The sequence below is a fragment of the Syngnathus leptorhynchus genome, chromosome 4 (genome assembly GCF_054491065.1).
Source record: "Syngnathus leptorhynchus isolate UIUO chromosome 4, UIUO_Slep, whole genome shotgun sequence".
Lineage (NCBI taxonomy): Eukaryota > Metazoa > Chordata > Actinopteri > Syngnathiformes > Syngnathidae > Syngnathus > Syngnathus leptorhynchus.
The window spans coordinates 18,808,941-18,828,931 of NC_141198.1; the positions used below are offsets into that span (position 1 = coordinate 18,808,941).

Below are 19,991 nucleotides of genomic sequence, written 5' to 3' on the forward strand. Positions count from 1 at the left end.
TTGATCATCAATCCATTTTTGATCATTTCCACAGGACAACAGTCAGAAATATGTAGAAGGGAAAAAAAACTTTTATTGATTTGCTCTTCATAGCTGTACAAATACCCTCAAACATTTTTGTATGTACATATATATGACATTTACATAAAAAATACAAAACTATATATTCATCGCAGAATTTTGTATTTCTCTTGCTGAAGCTTGAAAAATAAAAAAAAGCAATCTGAGAAGAAAAAACAAAACAAAAAGTGTGATATTGTATCGAATACTGCAGTAAAATGCTCGCTAATCCTATCGGAGCTCCGCAAGAGCAAGATCGACATGGGACAACAGCAGACAAATGTGAATTACCTAAGTCGTTAAGAATCATCCCAAATGTACCTCGGTTTTTCTTGTTGTTCCAATGCGACAATATAAATGCTATCGTGGAGCGCTGACAAAGCAAAAGGCCTAAATGTCAACTATAAAACAGGAGAGAGAAAAATCAAATGGTTATTTTTTTCTTTTTCTCTTCCATTTGTAATTACTGCTGAGTTGCATCTGTTTAAAAAAAAAAAAAAAAAAAACATTGAGAGACTCCCTTTGGTCAGTTATTAATTATTAGGATCTGTAAACAAACCAGAAACACATCTGTACATTTAGAAAAAGTTGATATATTCCCAATAAATAAACACACAGCCTTAACATGCATTTACGTAGGTGTGACTAAACATCTGTGATAGAGATTTGACAGTAACAAGCAGATTTTCTTATTCTTTCTTTCTTTCTTTCTTTCTTTCTTTCTTTCTTTCTTTCTTTCTTTCTTTCTTTCTTTCTTTCTTTCTTTCTTTCTTTCTTTTGTCTTTTTACAGTTGAATGAAAGCGGAATGCAATTTACAGCATTTGTCAAGGACTCATACCTATATGGTAACATGACAGATAAATAACACTGTTTTTCTTTGGACAAATAGATTTCTTCATGATAATAAAAACAAAAAGAAAAGAAAAGAAAAAAAGCGTGACAAAAAAGGGAGAAAATGAGTGGTAGATTGTAAGCCTGACATTGCAAATGTATAAATAAGAAAACACCAAAAAAGTATAAATAAACATCTAGCAGACTGGACTATATTTATACTTCCTTTTTGTTTCGAAATAAATAAGCATACACGTCATGTACAGCAAGGACATGGTTCCTTGGGACTGGCATGAGCGGAGTGTGTGTGGAGGTGGGGGGCAATTGGGTGTGTGTGTGTGGGGGGGCTATCCATCCAGTATTGAAGATAAACGCACATAGGCCATGTAGTCTTCATCATCCTCCTCCTCATCCTCTTGCTCTTCTCTGATGGCTACATGAAGGAATATAGCTGTTGTATGAATACGGACCACAACATATCAAAAGTCAGAGTCTAAAAAGGGTGGGGGTGGAGAGAAGGTGTCGGAGTGAGGGGGACGGGGGGCAGAGGGTCCAGTGGATCGGGGTGGATGTGTGGAAAAAAAAAAACAACGCTTTTCTTCTCTGTATGTTGCTTGTTGCAGAGCGGAGAAGGGGTCACAAGTCGGGCCTCGGCAAGCAGCTCAAACGTCCGCAACACGACTCTGAGGTATTTGACTTTTTTTTTTAAACATTTTGGACACACAATACAAAAAAACAAAGCAAAGCAAGGGTGACAGTATTTAAAACAAACAAAAACAAAAAACAGGCAGTCCCTTGTCAATCCAAACCTTCAGACGTGATATATCACATTCAGTGGAGAACAGCAACGACAATGAAGTTGATTTTTGTTTTTTTTCTTTGACAGTGAAAGGAGGACACGGGTTAGCTTCCTATGTCAAATATCACATTGAGAAATATTCAGCCCATGAGGTGATCGTAATGTTGGTCCCTCGGGTGTCATAGCACGGGAACCGAACAATGAGACATTCTTTTGAGTGGAGTAACATGGAATGTAAATGCGATACTTCCTTCAGGGCTCTTGCTCAATTTCAACAGCGCTTAACCTCCAGCACGGCCACCCGACAGACGCTGTCTGCTCCACAGACAGACAGACAGACAGACAGACAGACAGGCAGGCAGGCAGGCAGGCAGGCAGACAGACAGACAGACAGACAGACAGACAGAAAGTCTACAAGGTTGAAATTGGCCGTTCGTCTTGACCTATCACGACACCAATGTTACAATCGCCATCCAGCGTCCGTGGCATAGTCACAGGAGACATTGGAAAGGATTCATTTACAGACGACCAAAAGAAAACATATTTATAGACAAAGTCAACAGAAAACACACAAATACACTCGGAGGGTGATTGAGTGAATTTACAACTAGAGATGGGCGAAATAAAACAAAACATCGATGGCGTCACTGCTTGTTGAGCTTGTGTAGTGACAAAATAGAATGCTCACCCAAAGTCATTCCAAAATCATCTTTAGGAACGACTCCAAATCGTCCACGGGAGAGGGAAAAGTTGACTGATCGTTTGGCTGTTTGTGTCCCGCAATTGGCTGGCGATGTAATTGGCCACAAAGTCACTCCCACATTCCAAAAACCATGCATGTCAAAATTGTCCAAGTGTGAATGCGACTCGTCCGAGGTACAGCGGACGGAAGGGGAACGAGCCAATCGAGGAATAAGTGAATATTCGTGTGGAACACTGGTTAACAACACATTTTCATCAATGGTGCAGTGGCTTTGTGTATTTTGGGCGCTGATTTCAAAAATGTCTACATCCAGTTTTTGAGACATTTCCATGTTTTTGTTTGACCTACAAAAGCTTACGCAATGCGCTTTTCACCAGGGCACATTTGAAATCAGCGCAAAAAAAAAAAAAAAAAAGGTTTACTTGCATCTCCCCCAATTTTTTTTTAACCCAAATAATAATAATAATCATAAAAAAAAACATTCATCATGCATTTTTCACAAAAAAACAGGGTTGGGCTCCCTTTCACCCCAAAAACAAATAATTGGTTAGGGCAAATAGGTGAATAGGTCCTCTGTGCACCTGGCGGCTCGCCCCAAAGTTAGCTGGGATAGACTCCAGCTCAACACCAATGAAAGCCAAGCACTCTAGCAAACGCATGAAATGAATGGTGTGTGTGCAGTCTGCCCAGTACAACGCTGGCATGGAAACAGGAGTTGCAGCTAAATGGCCACCCACCCCTATCTTGCTCCGTTGCTTCAAGGAGATTTAAGGCAAAATACATGTGAATATTTACATATGAAGATTGCTCCACTGCAAACTCGTATTGAATTAGTCTCTCTGTTGCAATACTTTGCAGAGGAATTACACGGAGGGGGAGCGGGCTCACAAAACAAAAAGACAACATCATGCAAGTCCATTCCATTCCGAGTCCGTTCTCCTTGCCAAAGTTGCGCTTGGTGGTGTGTCTGGGGCGGGAATTCAAGGAAGGGGAAAGGGGAAGGGGAAGGGGAAGGGGAAGGGAAGGGAAGGGAAGGGGGGTCTTTTAAGCAATGCGGAATATTGCCATTTTTCCTTGGAGGGAGGGGTCGGGGGGCCGGCTTTGTCACATTTACTTACAGTTGCAAGATCCCGAGTGCTTGACCTCCAGCAGCACCCCCTCGGAGCAGGCGGCCTGCTTCATGGCGCATTCGCTGGGGTAGGTGGTGTTGTCGCTGGCGCATACTGCCTCGTCCGTCCGGCTCTCGGGACACGTGTCTTCTTCGCACAGAGAGCAGCGTCCTCGGCTCATGCGGGCATCCCACAGACACTTCTTGCCGCCGCCGCACTGGATGTCCTGGCACGACTTGGCCTCTGAGGGCACACAAAAGAGTCGGGCGTGGGTAGGGAGACAGGATTGGATTTTTTGCAACATTTGATTGTAGATTCATGCAAAGCCACTCCTGACCACGGGGGGGGGGGGGGCAGAAGCACTCACATGATGTAAAAGAGGGCTCCAGCTACTTGTGGGGAAAAAAGACCTTGATAAAAGTAGACTTTGTTTAAGCAGAGAATCTGAAATGAACTAAAATACCCAAGTAGCATCAGTAGTGGGGTTTCTTTAACTGACAGATATGTACAGCAATCCAATGATCAGACGTACGTACACAGTTTGTGATCGTGATTGTGCAAGGCTCTTTTGTCGTTGCTAGTGAATTGGGCCCAAATACACTTACAATGTGTGTTGAAAGTGTGTGGATGGGGAACAACTACAAAAAGAAGAGAAAAAAAAAAGAGGTGGTCACGCTATAGCGCACTGATTGCTGCCCGCTCTGCAACGTAATACACTGTAAAAAGTTGCCGGGAAAAATAATGGTCAAATGAATTTCAGATACCTAAAAAACCATGTCCTTAAGCACAAGAAAGAAACGGTTGGACTTGGTTGACTTAGCTCCCCCCTGCGCTGCGCTGCGTTGCGTCGCGTCGCGTTGCGCTGCGCTGCGCTGCGCTGCGCTCCCACTCACGCCTCCATAAGGGGAAGTGGTGCCAACATCAGGAAATAATCAAAAATCCATCATTTCTTGAGCAAACTCTCTCCATCTAGCATGGAATGTTGGCAGCAATAAACACTCTCATTCGGGGAGGTGGCTCGGATGTGCGCGTGCGCATGAGAACTCACTGATGCATTTGCCCTCGTAGGCCACCCCGATGGAGCGGCCCAGGAGGCAGGTGGCCCTCCTCAGGTGGCAGGCGCTGGCGTAGACGATGCCGTCGTTGCCGCACAAGTACTGCTCGGGGGACGTCACCTCGGGGCAGATCCGATTACACGTCACACAATAGGCGTTGTTGGTCTGGTCCACCACGCAGGTGGAGCTTCCGGGGCACAGCACGTCACGGCACGTTTCTGCGAGACGGACCAGTGTTACGCCACCATCCAATAGCGAGCCAGTCGGGCGGAAACCTCCAATTTGCTCCAATTGATCTTTTTCGCCAATCAATACAATCAGTCCGGACTTTGTATATCTATCTGGCTGTGTGAACATCCCTCCATTTCGAGTACACTCTTATCCTGATGGCTTGTCAAGCTCACCGACCGCGCTGACATGTTCAATGACCCATTTTGACTGGTGATTGGACAAAACTGCAATAGCGATGCAAATAAAAGAAGGAAGGATCAAATGTTTCATAACTTCAAATCTATGTTGGTATGTTTCCATTTCCTGGGGGGGGGGGGGGGGGGGATGCTTTCCGATATGCCAGGATTCCGCCCGACAGTGACGGAGATAAGTAGACGATAGACAGAAAGGAGAGAGTGCTAGACCTATCTCGTGCATTCAATCCATCCATCCATCCATCCAGACAGACTGACTGACAGAGAAAAGGGAAAGTGACTGACTTTTGCATTTTCCCTGGTATTGCACGTCCAGGTCCGGGTGCGCTTTGCATTTGGCCTTGAGCAGCGCGCACTCGTCCTTGTAGGTCTTTCCGTCCGAGCCGCACACGGGTCCCTTCCACGTGACGTTGGAGCAGTCTGGCGCGCAAACGCATCGCGGCTTACTCCTCCTGTTCATCTTGCACCTCTTGCCCGGTCCGCAGTCCACATTATCGCACGACTCTATAGCGCAGCGGGATGGGGTGGGGTAAGGAGCGAAATCAAGTCAGTTACTTGTCGCGCGGCGCGCGCCAATCATTACGCACAGGCTTGCTTACAAGGAGAAAATGGCCATGCGTAATAATGGTGTAAACCAAGGGAAAATGAGTGCACCTCCACCTTTGCAAGGTATGCAATTGGGGGCTCCGCCGTTGAAGATCATCCACCTGAACAGCGTGCTGTTGGGCACGTCCTCTTCGGTCCACGACGTGCCCAGTCTCCCGCTCCTGCAGCACTCCTCCCTGCTCATCCCGGGCATGTAGAGCACCTGGCAGCGGCCGTTCTTGCCCTGCTGCAACCAGCAGTTGCCAGCTGGAAACCAAAGCAAACCAAATCAAAAGTTGCCATTTGGGCGCGCGCAAGCCCGCCGTGCATTTTCAGCACTCGCTTCCGTGCGTGCGTGCGAGTGAGTGACAGCGTGTACAATGCGAGCGTACACACGGGGGAGAAAAAAAAAGAGGCTGCTCCCAATTCCCACAGCCGCGGAGCGTCTAGACATGCAGCACTAAAGCGCCACAATAAGCAGCAGCAGCGGCGGCGGCGGCGGCGGCGCGCAATGACGCGCCGAACACGCTTTTCTGTTTTTTACACCAAATGTTAAGCATAAGCAGACACGGGCGTTGTTCTATTATTCAAGCCAAAAGACAGCTAATTACAGTAAATCGAAATAGACTAACACAAAGACAGACTCCACAAAAATAGCCTTCACAAGTTTAGCACAACTTAGTCCAAACAACAGAAAACGTGCCATCTCATTTGTCGCATACATGCAAACGGCACCTGTTTCACGCACAATTTGACCTCAGCAAAAACAAAAAAAAATCAACAAAAGTTGTCTGTGCGTGTGAACCTCTGTGTGTATGTTGAGAGTAGGACCAAAAAGTTTATAAAAGATGAGCATGGCTTACCTTGAACTTTCTGGTGCTCCATGAGGTGGCAGAACCACACGAAGAAGCAAAAAAAGCCCGGTTGGAGGTGATCTTTCAGCATCCCAAACATGATGGAGGAAAAGGGCAAAGTGGAAAGAGAGGAGAAAGAGGAGAAGAAGGAGGAGGAGGAGGAGGAGAAGAAGCAGCAGCAGGAGCAGCAGCAGGAGCAGCAGCAGGAGCAGCAGCAGGAGCAACACGAAAGCGTTGCCTGTTTTGAGCCTGCGAGGCAGCGCAAAAAAAAGTAATCTGCTTAAGGTAGCACTGTTGAATAAGTGTCAGTCTGAGAATGCAGCCTCTCTTTTTAAATCTATAAGGGGTCTCGGGTTGACTGTCTCTGGTGGGCGGTCCCCCTTTTGCCGTGGGGGTGGGGAGATGTTTTTTCTTCTTCTCCTCTTTCTTCTTCTCTTACCAAAGTTCTTTCGCTCCATGCAGTCAGGTGACATGCAACTTTCTCTGGCACTAAGAGACGATATGAATGCATGTATTTTATTACATTATGTTCATGCCAACAATGATCATAATCATGATAATAGTAGTAGTAATAATAATAATAGCATTATTATTATTCGTGTTTCAAGGTGCTCTGAAGTTTTATCGGACATCCGTCCTTCCAATTAACAGGGTGGTAACTGATACACAAACACACACACACACACACACACACACACACACACACACACACACACACACACACACACACACACACACCAACTGCAGACAAATGTGTCAATCTTGCTATGGAATAATCCCCCCCCCCCCCCCCACATACAGCGGTAAAATGTGCAGGTCCCCCACAGGCGCGCACGAGTCTAATATTAGCACAGACAGTTGTTTGGGTTTCTCTGCCGGGTCAAGCTTTTAAATATAATCAAACCTGTTTCCGAAGGGGCTTCAGACAGAGGAGCCGGGTGGTGTTGCGTTTCACTCGTACACGTGCATGAACACACGGCGGCCGGCCGGGCGGTGCAAAGTTTGGACCTTGCAAAAGTCCTTGTGCGACCTCTTCTGATGAGCGGACGCCGCCGAGAGGTGACGATCTGGCGGACAGACAACTCCCATCACTCCTCATCTGGTTTGCCCATCTTCTTCAATACATCCATCGGGTCATAACACACGCGCACACGCACTTGCGCGCGCGCGCACACACACTAGCACCGACGTGTAGTCAACATAGCTCATAAATACAGTCATATTGCGCCATTCATAAAAAAAAAGGGTGCAATTGACTTCATGTGGCTTTTCTCTCAGACAATTCTCATCAGTCCAAGTGCAACATGGTTATCATTAGTTTGAGCCAGGGGTCACCAACATGGTCGCCCCCAAGGACCACATGAGTGGCCTGCAGGCCTGTTCTAAAAATAACTCGCCAGTGTTGGGACATTGTGATGTCCTAGCAAAGTTGATGAATATTTAAAAATAGTGTTGCTTATTGATCTTTATCTGTCGTTCACCTCGTTGACTCATTGAAGACAATTATGAACATGATTAGAGTCAAGTCATTGTTTACTAATAGAACATCATTATACTTATTCAAACAAAGTATGAAAACGCGGTTCCTTGTTTTGTATGCGTAGGCTCAATTTAGCAGCCATTTGAGTGGTTCTATGTAGGTGGCCAATGTGTGCCTGCTTGCACGAGTGTGTGTGTATTCATTCAAGCAACATTTGGCCTCTAGATGAGAAAAGCTGCAGAAGGGTTATTTGGATAGAAAGTGCAAAATAATCAACGTACAGTTGCGATTGCCACGACAGTTATGAATTGAACCATATGCTTATTATACCGAGACTGTAAGGTCAATTCATTAACAGCTCTCAAAACTTGTAGATGAATGGAAAGCGCTCTCTCTGACTGTGCCAATCAAATGTGGTCCATTACAAACAAAGTGGGAGACATTTATTCACTTTTCTGAAGCTTGCTTGTACTACAACAACAAAAAGAAATCCTGTGATAAGATTCATACTGCACTCAAAATTCAATCCAAATCAAGTCGTCTGGAGAACATTTGAAGCAATTCCGCAACACAAAGAGAAACAGCCAACATTAAAACTACAAAGTGCAATCACAATGTGCATTACTTAAGATTTACAAATACAAGTTGTACCATTGGGACTGTACCTGTCATCGTTCGTCCTCTCTTTTGAATCATCCATCACTGTCCACATTTGCAGAACTGTCGTGTACAAATATAACAGCCAAAGTCAAACGCTCACATTCTTATAGCATGTATCGGACAATCTACTGTCATCCAGTACATTTAGAGTCAAAAGACTATTGCTATCAGTAGGCAATGATGACGTGTCCGAGTTGTAATGAAGGTTCTTTGCACACACACACAAAAAGAAAATCACAAATCATCACAAATAAGTCTGAATTGATGACCGTTAAAAACAGCAAACAGCCAGGAACTGGTGCACGGCAGAGGAAAGCCAATCTGTCATTTAGATCTTGCCGCTCTCTTGTGGTGAAAGTATGCAAGTACACACTCAAGGTGACAAAGCACTTTACAATCGCTAAGGTACGCATAAAAAAGAAAAACACATCGGTTTGATTTGGTGATTTGCCTCATTTGACAATGTTGTGAATTTCTTTTCTTTTTTTTAAACGTTTCAAAGCCCCCCAAATAAATACATAAAAATATCTCAGACACAACCTTTCAAACATAAAACCTATATCATCATTTTACGTGACAGTATATACCCCTTTTTTTTGCATCCATCCATCCATCCATCCATCCATCCATCCGTCCGTCCATTTCTTTAGAGCTCATTTGACAGAAATCCATTTACACTCGTACATTGACTCATATTCACAGCTATGGACGATTTGGAGTTTTCAATGAACCTAATATGCATGTTTTTTGGAATGTGGGAGAATATGAAAGGGGGCAAAAATTGGAAGAGCAAGCCTCAGAAGTCTAAGGTAGATATGCTAAGCGCTCGCCCACCATGCTGCCACATCACAATTCAATGAGTCCAAAACCGAGAAAAACAAAAAACCTGAGTATCACTCACATCAGTAGTTCATGCACACAATAAGCTGAAATACAGAAAAAGTCAAGTACAGCATATTCACGTTGAAGGTGTCACACAAGTTTGTTTGTTTTTTCATCTGAGAGACAGAGACAGAGAGACCTTGGGTTGGTCATTGTGCTTGAGAAGTACCAGTGAGATGAAGATCCAGTGGAGAACATGGTTGATTGTGGTGGCAACTCACAACACCCCATCATCTTGGCTCTGTGCATCTGCGTCTTTTTGCAGCTGCTGGTATTTCCTTTTGAAAAATCCAAACTAGAGGGGGGGGAAAAAATGCCCGTTGAACTGAGAGAGGGGAAGGAAGGACTCTGACCGACCGACCGAGCGAGCGAGCGAGCGAGCACAATCTTTTTTTAAATAAGCATTCTCAAGAACTACGTGAGCAATCTAAGCCATGACAGTTACATCATGCGGACATGAGCTGACCTTCCACAGCAGAGCAACAGCCAGGCCGAGTAGCAGCAGTCCACCAATCACACTGCCGACAATGACTCCCACCGGAACGTCGCCCGTGGCTCCCAGTTTGCTGACTGTAACCACCACCTGTCACAAACCCAGTCAAAAAGGTCTCTTTGTGCGTGACCTCCCTCCCCAAGTCATGAATACGATGCTATTTACCGGCAGCTCTTTGAGGCGGATGACAAATAAATCGGGGTTGGAGCTCTCCACTTCCACAGTGGAGATCAGCTCGGTGGTCTGGTAGAGCGCCTAAACCGACCGAGACGCAGCTTTAAAAAATGACCAACGTGGGTGGGTGAGTGAGTGAGTGAGTGAGTGAGTGAGTGAGTGAGTCAGTGAGTGAGTGAGTGAGTGAGTGAGTGAGTCAGTGAGTCAGTGAGCGAGTCAGTGAGTGAGTGAGTGAGTGAGTCAGTGAGTCAGTGAGTCAGTGAGTCAATGAGTGAGTGAGTCAGTGAGTGAGTGAGTCAGTCAGTGAGTCAGTGAGTCAGTGAGTGAGCGAGCGAGCGAGCGAGCACGACATCCGCTCATTGCAGTAAATACCGTAATAAATGTCCCACTCCAAATCCTCGTTTTGACTTTCACATAATAGTCACTGCTGACTTCTGCATCTTTGAGGAGACACTTGATCTGCTGGCACTTTGCACTCTGACAATCCTGGAATCCAATCAATCAATCAAGCCATCATCAAGCAAAGGCACAATGGAGGCTCCAAGTTCAATTCTCAACTTGACCGACCAGCTTCTCCACCCCTCGGAGACTCTCCTCGGTAAAAGAGGCTTGGTGGTCGTTGACGCCGATCCTCAGTGGGTCCGCCAAGCCCGCGGAATCACAGCTGACGGCACCGCCCTGCACAATTAGTGAGGTGTTATGGATTTTGATAACTTGCAGATGGCTAATCTCTGAGATATTCAAGAAACGCCGATGATTGAATGTACGTGGCTACTCACAACTTGCGTGTCCACACCGGTGAGATAGAGGAGCGGGTTTCCTCCCTTGGTGCTCATCGGGAGGGAGACGGTCAAGTAAAGGAGGCTGACTGGGAAGTTTCCCGTTGAAACCTTTGAAATGAATCACGATAAAGCAGAGTGATGCCGCCTTCAAGAAGTCACTTTGTACTGTATTCGTCGATTGCACCTTCACAGTGAAGTTAAACTCGGGTCCAATGTCATCCAACGTTTTCACCATTGTCACCGGTGTGGTGGTTGAATTGGCCACGTAGAAGTTGATGTTTGACTTCCTGGAAAGAATAAAACAGCCAATCGGTTTTGTACACTCGGGTATGTTTCTGATTCAAAAGTATTTGTGAGGAAAAAATCAAAATAAAAAAATCACCTGGACAAAACAACGCCTGCATCGTATTGAAGAGGAATGGACACGTCCACTCGGTTGTCTGACGGGACGTGCTCTTTACCGTCGCTGCGAAGAAGGCAACTTATAGTAGAAGGAAAAAAGCAATCTTATTTGTCCTCATGATTATCTCCAGCGGGTCACCTTTTAGCCTCGAACTTGACCTTTGCCCGACTGAGCGGATGATTGAGGTTGTATTGGAAATTGAGCTGAAATTTCATCTTGGAAGAAACAACATAAGTTTGAGCAAACATGCTGGTGGGAAAGAAAAGAAAGAGCCCAGTTTTCTTGCACTCACCATTTGGTCCTTTTTTAAAGCCGGGTATCCCACTTGGCAAACAACACTTTGCTCTTGCGTTGAGGTGCATTTCACTCCTTCGGCCTGTTAAGGATTCAGTCCGCATCATTTTTTAACGTCCATATTTCGGAACCCATTGAAAGCATCACAGTGTTAAATTTGCTCAGTTCATGCAAGGCAATTTGGGAACAATATCCGTCCGTCCGTCCGTCCTTCCGTCCGTCCTTCCGTCCGTCCGTCCGTCCGTCCATCCATCCATCCATCCATCCATCCATCCATCCATCCATCCATCCATCCATCCATCCATTTTTCTTAGATCCGTTTTCCGTTTGCCAAATTGGAATAAAATGGACAGTGCATTCGACGTTCTTTCAATTCAGCACCAATGTAATGATATAATACCGATCGATTCATATAAATGCTACAGCTAATAATCATAGGCAAAGTGTAAAGCCAAAAATCGGACTCACAGGAGGAAATACTGAAGAGTAGAAGAGGTTGGCCGAATACGTGGCCAACACTTGCGTGTTATAAGCATTTTCTTTCTTGTTCTTCACTGTGACCTCGAAAGACAGCTCCTGCTTATTGGTGCTGACCAGAAAAGGAGCTGAGCTGAAACAAAAGAGCGCACACATTATTCTTCGTATGAAGCAAATGTCATCGTTAAACCTTGACGCCACACGTTCACTCCTGCGAGTTCAAAAGGCAAACGGGTCTCCCGTGGGCGCAAAGTTCATCTGACCTTGTCCCCTCGGTGTCCGTCTTCACGCTCAGCACCAGATCGCTGAGGCACACCTCGTCAGAGCCACAGTCCTTAGTGAAGGGGATCTGAAAACACGCACGCACGCACGCACGCACGCACGTCACACTCTGCAGCTGAAGTCACTCACTCGGGTGGACTCACAAAGAACTCCCAGGCGGACGTAGAGAAGACGTCCAGGACCGGGTTGGCGTCGGCGTTCCGCTGCTGGATTTCCACCTTCAAACTGACTGAATTGACAAAATCGGGCGTCTCCTGATGCCAAAACAAATATGATCAGTACAGAGGTAGAAATGAGGCCACAGAGCTCGGCTACGACCTGCACGTAGACTCGGAAGTCTTGACACAGAATCCCACTTGATATCTTGGCCTTCTCCGTAAGCAGGCGCTCATTATTTTTCACGAAGAGGCCTCGGGAGGTCACACGAGAAGCCTGCAAATCGGCGTCCAGAGTCAATGTGTAGGTGATATCTAGAAAAAGACCAGACAATTCAGCTGCCATTGCAAAGCAAAGCAAAGCAAAGCAAGCCCATTGGATTTACCCAAGGGTCCCACTGGATTTTGGGGCCTGAAGGTCGGGCTGAAACAGAGGTTGCTGTCGAAACACGTCATCTTGCGTCCATTCACGTCACAAGATTTGCTGAAAATGTTGATCTTCTCGGGTTTAAAGGAAGCAGTGGCCGAGAGCGTGGCCACACCTCGGGACCTGAAGGACAATTGGAAAAAAAAAATCATCCCGGATGACAGATGTGAGACACACTCGGTCGGAACTGGCTCTCACCAGAGCTGGACCACTTTTCCATATGCGCCCACTGAGATGTCAGCGAGCGTGTCATCGTTCAGGTCTTTGTAGCTATCGAGGGAGCGGCCGAAAAACTTCATTCGAGGATCCATTTTAGAACCGTATATTCTCTGAACAAAGACCATGAAACAAGTTGTAGTGGCCATTTAAGAGCCACAAAGAACGTGTGACGAAAGACCTGCGAGAACCGCTTGTCTAACGTCTTCTTCCTCCCATTGTAGATGTAAAGGACGCCTCTTCCTTTGTCCTCTAGGGGCGCTCCGACCACGGCGTCGTTGTAACCGTCAAGGTCCAGGTCGGGAATCGCCGACACGGCCGTCCCGAAACGCCCGTTCTCGGTGGGAGGAGTGCCTTGGAGGAATCCTTGCTCATTCAGGATACCCTTCAGATGGATCGCCACGCGCCGCGAGAGATGCAAATAGAAGGGAAAAAAAAGAATCCCTTCTCAGAAGGCGGCCATTTTAGCAGCAGCCAAAACCACTGTCACCTTGGTGACGGTGAAGATGTAAACACGGCCTTGCTCTCTCTTCTGCTCGCTCATAAACATGGGCGCGCCGACCAGCAGCAGGTCCGTCGCCCCGTCTTTGTCCACGTCCAGCGCGCACAGGACGCCGCCAAAATAAGAGCCAATCTAGAAAGCAAAAGTCCACAGTTGAGCCACGGGCCTTACGGTGCCCATTGCGCTCAGTCGGCGACGTACCTGCTTTCCTCGTTGCGAATCGACCACGGCGAATGGCTTCTGAGCATCGTAGCTGTAGACGATGACTTGTCCGGAGTGGTTGGAGCGAGGCGCGCCGGCCACAAAATATTCCGTCGCGCCGTCGCTTAGCATGCAGACAGAGTAACCTGCAAACAAAAGGAGTACAAGGTCAAACGGAGGTCGGCCGTAGATGGCGGCCTGTCGGCACCGTATGCTTTCTACCCAGTAACGAGCTGTGGTTTCTATCTTGAAGAGTTCCCTCAAAGGCCGAGACGGGGAGAACATCCACTTTGGAGCCCGTTTGGTGGACGACGGTTCCGGCCCAACCGTAGGCCCCCACTGCTCCCAGCATCGTCATGTCCTTCAACAGAAAAAGCTTTCAACCTAACCCACCTTGAAAGGAGTGACGGATGCTACAGTAGGATGAATGGACGAGCTCAAACTTGAACAATAGCCAATCAAAGTCTTGTTGTAGTACCTTTTTGCTTGAGGAGTGAGCGCTAAAGCCCACCTGGGACATCTCCATGTTGAAATTGTCACCCCCCTTCCCCGTGCCTGAAGCAAAGACAAATGGAAAGAGCAGACACGTTGACACTCGCCCGCAAGAGAATCAGCGGTGACGTGCTGAGTGTACAATGCCAGCCAGCCAGCCACAAATAATATACACCTTCAATGTTGAAGATGCGGCTGCCCAGCGTTCCGGCGATGTTGGACAGGGCCGCTTCTTCCGACACGTTAAAAAAGTAATTTTCTGTGGGCGCGCTGGCGATGGACTTGATTTCCTTGATGAGGTTATCGGTGTCGATGTTGTTTCTGGTGTAGTAGCCCAGCACCTACAGAGGATGGGGGGGGGGGGACATAAATTAAGTCCAATATTTTATGAGAAATACAGCGGTCGCTCGGTCAGTCTCCACTCACAGCGATGCCAAAGCGTGTGATTCCTTGCTTTTCGCAATCAGCGATGACGGTATCTCTGAAGGCTTGGTCGTGAGACTCGCCGTCCGTCACCACCACCATCACCTTGGAAGCGGTCGGGCGGGCGCCGTAGATGGGATTAAAACCCCACTGACTTGAAGAAGAAACGCAGACAAACCATGACACAATGTACACAAGTAGGTCAGTCAGTCACTCACGCTGCCAGCGACACCCACCTGGCGTATTGGATGGCGTGGAACGTATTGGTGGAGGAACCTTGCATTTGTTTGAGTTGAGAGGCTGCATTCAGCAACTCAGCTCTGGTTCCGTACTGGTCCAGTGTGAATTCGATCTTGGGCTCGACTGCATACTGGATGACGCTGACCTGGCCGCACGCAAAACAGAGACGATCGTTTGTTTCATAAAATCCCACAGATGGTCGGACAAAGACGGTGGGTGTCACCTGGGTGTTTTGGGGTCCGATTTCAAGGGTGGGTAAGAGCTTCTCGATGAACTCCCTCATCGGAGCCCACGGGTAGATGCTGTTGGAGCCGTCCAGTACGATCACGATGTCCATCGGCCCGCCACAAGCTGCGAAGGAGGCAAACAAGGTATGAGGGAGTACGGCGAGGGGGTATGCTGAGGATTATTGAAGGTGCTGGCCGGCCGGCTGGCTGGCTGGCTGGCTGGCTGGCTGGCTCTCACTCTGGACAGCAGGAGCAAAGGCAGGTTGAGGCTGAAAGAGGGGGCTGAGTCTGGAGCATATTCCAGGGTAGTAGTTTTGATCGCCACACCTCTGTGCCCAAAGGGGACCGCATGTCTGTGCAGCAATACAAGATGGAGGACCATTTAAACATAGCCATATAGTTTTTGCTTTTTGAACCCACCTTTTGTACCTTCATCCATCCATCCATCCATCCATCCATCCATCCATCCATCCATCCATCCATCCATCCATCCATCCATCCATCCATTCATTCATTCATTCATTCTCTGTATGTATGTATGTATGTATGTATGTATGTATGTATGTATGTATGTATGTATGTATGTTTAAAGGGCTAGTTAATAAGCCACTGTGTGTAGTGAATCTCGATGAGTTCCACTTTTTGAATTCAACTATTCAACCAAAAGTATGTATATGTGTGTGTGTGTGTGTGTGTGTGTGTGTGTGTGTGTGTGTGTGTGTGTGTGTGTGTGTGTGTGTGTGTGTGTATGTATATATATATATATATATATATATATATATATATATATATATATATATATATATATATATATATATATATATATATATATATATATATATATATGTTTATATATATATAAACCAGAAGGCTATATAAAATATTGTTACTACTATACAATGTTGTATCTATCTCGTGCAGGGGGTAAGATAAAAAAAAATTCCAGCAACCAACTCTCATCTACTTCCTCAATGGTGTCAAGAAGACACTCAGCCTTTTTTAATCATCTTGTTCATTCTCCTTCCTGTTCTTTTGTGTGTATCTTCTTAGAAATGTTGTGAATTGATAGACAGACGGCCAGACGGCTGCGTACCATCAAACCATTGACTGCAGGCAGACGGGTCAAGGTCATGCCAAGAGACATGTTGACATTGACGTTTTTCACATCTGGAATATTGATGGAATCTGCGGGGATATGAAGCACATTTGATTCGTTTGTTCAGAGCGGCGGCGGCGCCAGGTGCCAGGTGAGGCTCAAAGGTTGAAGACAGAAGCCACACCTCACCTTCAATGTTCAGCTTATCGCAGCTGGTTCTTGCCCCTGACACCGGACACTTGTACAAATCCCCCTTCCTGTTTTGAGTATAACCACTCCAAGGAGCACCAACCAGAAGCCTACACACACAACAATATTTATCTATCTCTTTCTTGCTTGTCACAAGTGCATTTGCGTCAGCTTTCTCAGACGCTCAGTTAAAGCAAACACGACACTCCTCCAGACGATGAATCAGCGCGCGCCGACGACTAATGTTACACTTGCCGCACTAAATCCTCAACGTTCCCGACGACTCTGCGTAACACATTTAGAAACGTCGGAAAGCCCCGGGAAGTGACGACGGGTCATTGAGGGAAAAAAAAAAAAAAAAAAAGAAACTTGTGAATGATTGTTACCATTTGCCCTCATGGTTGCTGGCCTGTTGGACCGTGTAGCCAAACTCCTCCACCGGCGGCCCGCTGAAAATCTTAGCCCCGGCAGTGCCCACGTTGAAGGAGCGCGAGAGGCCGATTCTGTCAGCTGGTGAATGAACAAATCATTACTCACAGGAATAGGAAGATGCTGCTGCTGCTGCTGCTGCTGCTGCTGCTGCCATTTCTAACTTCTCCTACCATATAATACTTAAATTTGCCACGGTATGTTGTGGGAATCCTGTCATTTCATTACTTTTACCGGATAAAGTCCAAGGATACCACAGTGTAAACAAAAAGGTATCTGATTTTTCTGAACAAACCCCAACATTTTTCAGAAGATGCCATTAAAGCTTCTTGATCTGTCCAAAAGTCAATTATCTCATGTAGCATATTTTACTCAGTGCCCCCACGACACTCCCTCTAGCTCCGCCACTGGTTGATTGTCAGGAAATGGGGTGGAAATTTCAAATGTTTTATATATATATATATATATATATACATATACATGGGTGCTAATCACCAGAGGTTTCCACATTCACTCAGCTTTGACTCATGGTGGCAACAACACAACAAAAAGCATGACTATTGTGAGCGTTCACAATGGAAGGCAAATGCACATCCAGTAGAAAGTGCATCCATGTGAACTCGCCCCCCGAGGACATGGAATCTATCACAGGCATACAAGTCCACACAGGCAGGCAGGGGCAGGCAGGCAGGCAGGCCAGGCAGGCAAGCAGGCGGCACAAGATCTGAGGAATGTGAACGTTCACCAGCGCGGCAACCACGCCCGTTTGCCCTCAACACAACTTAAGCGAAGATGACTTTTTGAAATGACTTTTTATTTGCTACAAATGTCATTTCAGCGCTGAGGCGTCCAAAAAACGTCATTGGTTTTAATTGCTAATGACGCCTCTTTCAATCTGCTGCAACCCACTTGTGCATGACAATAACATTCACAAGTGTTGAGAAGAGACGTGTGAGCATGCGCATCCCGTTGGAGACAAGTTGAAGCGGAGAAAATGTTCCATACTCACTAATGACAATCAACGCAAAGCAGACGACGAGGTAGTCCATGGTCCACTTGGATTCCATTTGACGGAAACGCTTCAATGCAGCCGCAGCAGAGACTCCGCTCAGCGATGTCTACTAGGCACTGACGCGCGTTTCCTCAGCAAGAACCTGCAGCCGCGTGCGTGCGTGCGTGCGCGCGTGCGCACGTGCGTGCGTGCGTGCGGTAACTTTGACTCAGTTATGTGCGCGCGCCCCTGATGCTTGCTGGACTGCATGAGGGGGCGGGGAGGAAGTAACTTAGGAAATAAGCACAACACCGTTACAGGCATGTTAACTCTAGCCTACTGTACAAAAAAACAACAATAAACTGCCAGTACAAGACCTCAACCTACTTATCGGTCATAACATTAGGTACACCTGCACAGTAAACAAAATATGTCATTGATTGGAAAATGAACTTTATTCTGTTGTGGTAGTGTTTCAGAAGCGTACTGCAATATGTTTTGAGAAACTTCAACTGCGTCATCACGTCAGATCCTACACACTGAATGCATCATTTGAGAAAGACTTTCCGGAGTTGCTGCCTTTCCTCCTGCTGTGTTTTGGGTGAAGCAACCCTAATGACGTCACGAAAACGCGGACCTCTTGAACAATTAAGTCTTTGTTATGAATTGGGTGGGCATGTGGAATTTGAAAGATGTGGCCTCATCTGTCGGGTCTCGAGACTTGTTGATAGGTAGCTTTGAACATAACGGAGCAAAAGTGAGATGACTTCACGGAAGTGACGGCCGTATACATTCTTTTTTTTTTTTTTTTTTGCATCATTTATAGCGCGGGAGGCAGAGATCGGGCAGACAGACAAAACTTGCGTTAATGATTGCGTCATAAAGCGTGGTCGCGAATGAAGGCATACGCAAACAAGCGCCTGCTCTCTTTGTACACCACAACCTTCATTCAGATTATGCTCCAACGCAGCTTCCACTAGCCGCACAATGGCATTATAATTCAAACACCGGATCTGGTCCAAGTTCCTCAGGAAGAAGTGTTTGTATTTCCGTAGTTTCCTTCGGACGGACATAGGGGATTTTTGGGAGTCTTTTTTTCTTCCGCGGATGGCTACACAGCGTTGTACAATAGCTGTCCTGATCACATTTATCCGAAGTTGTTGACTCATGTTTGGTGACACCAAATCGCTACGTGGGGCCCCACATCACACGTCACAATGTAGACAAGCCGTTAAAAATCCCCACTGACTCATGAGTCGAGCTTTTAATCCCCACATTCAGAGTTTCACTATGTGATTTTGGATGAGTTCTTCACGTTTAACGACCACCACACGCGCACGCGCACTCGCACTCGCACGCACGATTGGAATTGTAGTCGAAAGGATTGCAACACTGAGCTAATCCCTCTTTTGCACTCATTTGCTGAGCTCTGTGACTGTCCGTAGCGCGCACCGCACCCACAACCGCACCCCCAGCCGCACATGCTCTGCTACTCTGCAGAGATTGCACATCAAGACAGCGCTTCTGTACTGTAGGGTGCGCGAGATCCTAAATTGTGTCCATAATGTCGAATTCTCCCACAGGTGGCTAATCATAGGGGGGGGGGGGGGGGGGGGAAACACATTTTGCTTGCAAGCGTATTTGCGGTTGTTTTTAAATACACCCCGAATACAGTTTGAACTCACCTCGAGTGAATTTAGAGCTGTTCCATCAGTTCCAGTTCCATCACATTGCCAGCAGAGAAGGCACTTTGTAGGGTGGGGGCTCTCCATCTGAAAGAGACCAAACGTACGTCTGTCCGATGTTTAAATATCAGTTCAACATCATTGTACGGTACAAATGGGAAACGTTACACATTTCAGTATCACGAGACAAGCAAGCGCAGCAGCATTCAGTTCGAACATCAACACAAATCTCAACAGTCGCCTGATGACCATCTGCTTCATCTCATTTCCAAGGTTACTTTGAGCTCGCTCGGAGATGGTAACAATACAGGTGACAAAGTTCATTCAATACCCAGTTGTCCTGATAAAGAGCGGGGTCGATGGAAAACG

At 46.6% G+C, this 19,991-nt stretch overlaps 2 protein-coding genes across 5 annotated transcripts; both read right to left on the reverse strand.

Annotated features, from left to right (window-relative positions):
• Positions 1-88: 88 nt before the first annotated feature.
• Positions 89-6,526, reverse strand: fsta (follistatin a). 4 transcript variants are annotated; one of them, XM_085908921.1, is made up of 6 exons: positions 6,432-6,526; positions 5,644-5,835; positions 5,269-5,487; positions 4,552-4,776; positions 3,513-3,746; positions 89-1,325 (listed from the first exon to the last, which is right to left on the reverse strand). In XM_085908921.1, exons 1-6 carry the CDS (start codon positions 6,520-6,522, stop codon positions 1,240-1,242), a joined length of 1,047 nt encoding a protein of 348 aa, XP_085765047.1. In that variant the 5' UTR covers positions 6,523-6,526; the 3' UTR covers positions 89-1,239. The 4 variants fall into 4 exon arrangements, with proteins under 4 accessions (XP_085765047.1, XP_085765046.1, XP_085765045.1 ...); XM_085908920.1 differs by having other exon boundaries at positions 5,638-5,835; XM_085908919.1 differs by lacking the exon at positions 89-1,325 and adding an exon at positions 2,970-3,361.
• Positions 6,527-9,027: 2,501 nt separating this feature from the next.
• On the reverse strand, positions 9,028-19,961 carry itga2.2 (integrin, alpha 2 (CD49B, alpha 2 subunit of VLA-2 receptor), tandem duplicate 2). Its single transcript, XM_085908868.1, has 31 exons — positions 19,623-19,961; positions 17,956-19,524; positions 16,904-17,027; positions 16,518-16,627; positions 16,326-16,417; positions 15,471-15,585; positions 15,229-15,356; positions 15,002-15,150; positions 14,769-14,919; positions 14,518-14,683; positions 14,329-14,405; positions 14,073-14,211; positions 13,851-13,996; positions 13,638-13,781; positions 13,329-13,532; positions 13,130-13,260; positions 12,891-13,054; positions 12,668-12,819; positions 12,493-12,603; positions 12,331-12,416; positions 12,059-12,200; positions 11,589-11,672; positions 11,435-11,511; positions 11,276-11,359; positions 11,078-11,180; positions 10,891-11,001; positions 10,679-10,789; positions 10,484-10,597; positions 10,103-10,192; positions 9,911-10,027; positions 9,028-9,739 (listed from the first exon to the last, which is right to left on the reverse strand). Exons 2-31 carry the CDS (start codon positions 18,011-18,013, stop codon positions 9,662-9,664), a joined length of 3,558 nt encoding a protein of 1,185 aa, XP_085764994.1. The 5' UTR covers positions 18,014-19,524; positions 19,623-19,961; the 3' UTR covers positions 9,028-9,661.
• Between the last annotated feature and the right edge of the window lie 30 nt (positions 19,962-19,991).

Bases quoted from the DNA above. Each gene is read 5' to 3' on its own strand.
- fsta (XM_085908920.1), bottom strand. From the start codon at position 6,522: ATGTTTGGGATGCTGAAAGATCACCTCCAACCGGGCTTTTTTTGCTTC. The intron at 5,488-5,637 runs GTGCACTCATTT...GCTGCGCTATAG, and splicing joins CATACCTTGCAAAGGTGGAG to AGTCGTGCGATAATGTGGAC. The intron at 3,747-4,551 runs GTGAGTTCTCAT...GTGTGCCCTCAG, and splicing joins CTACGAGGGCAAATGCATCA to AGGCCAAGTCGTGCCAGGAC.
- itga2.2 (XM_085908868.1), bottom strand. From the start codon at position 18,013: ATGGAATCCAAGTGGACCATGGACTACCTCGTCGTCTGCTTTGCGTTG. The intron at 12,604-12,667 runs GTCGTAGCCGAG...TTTTGGCATCAG, and splicing joins ACTTCCGAGTCTACGTGCAG to GAGACGCCCGATTTTGTCAA. The intron at 10,193-10,483 runs GTATTTACTGCA...CGGTCGGTTTAG, and splicing joins GGAGTGGGACATTTATTACG to GCGCTCTACCAGACCACCGA.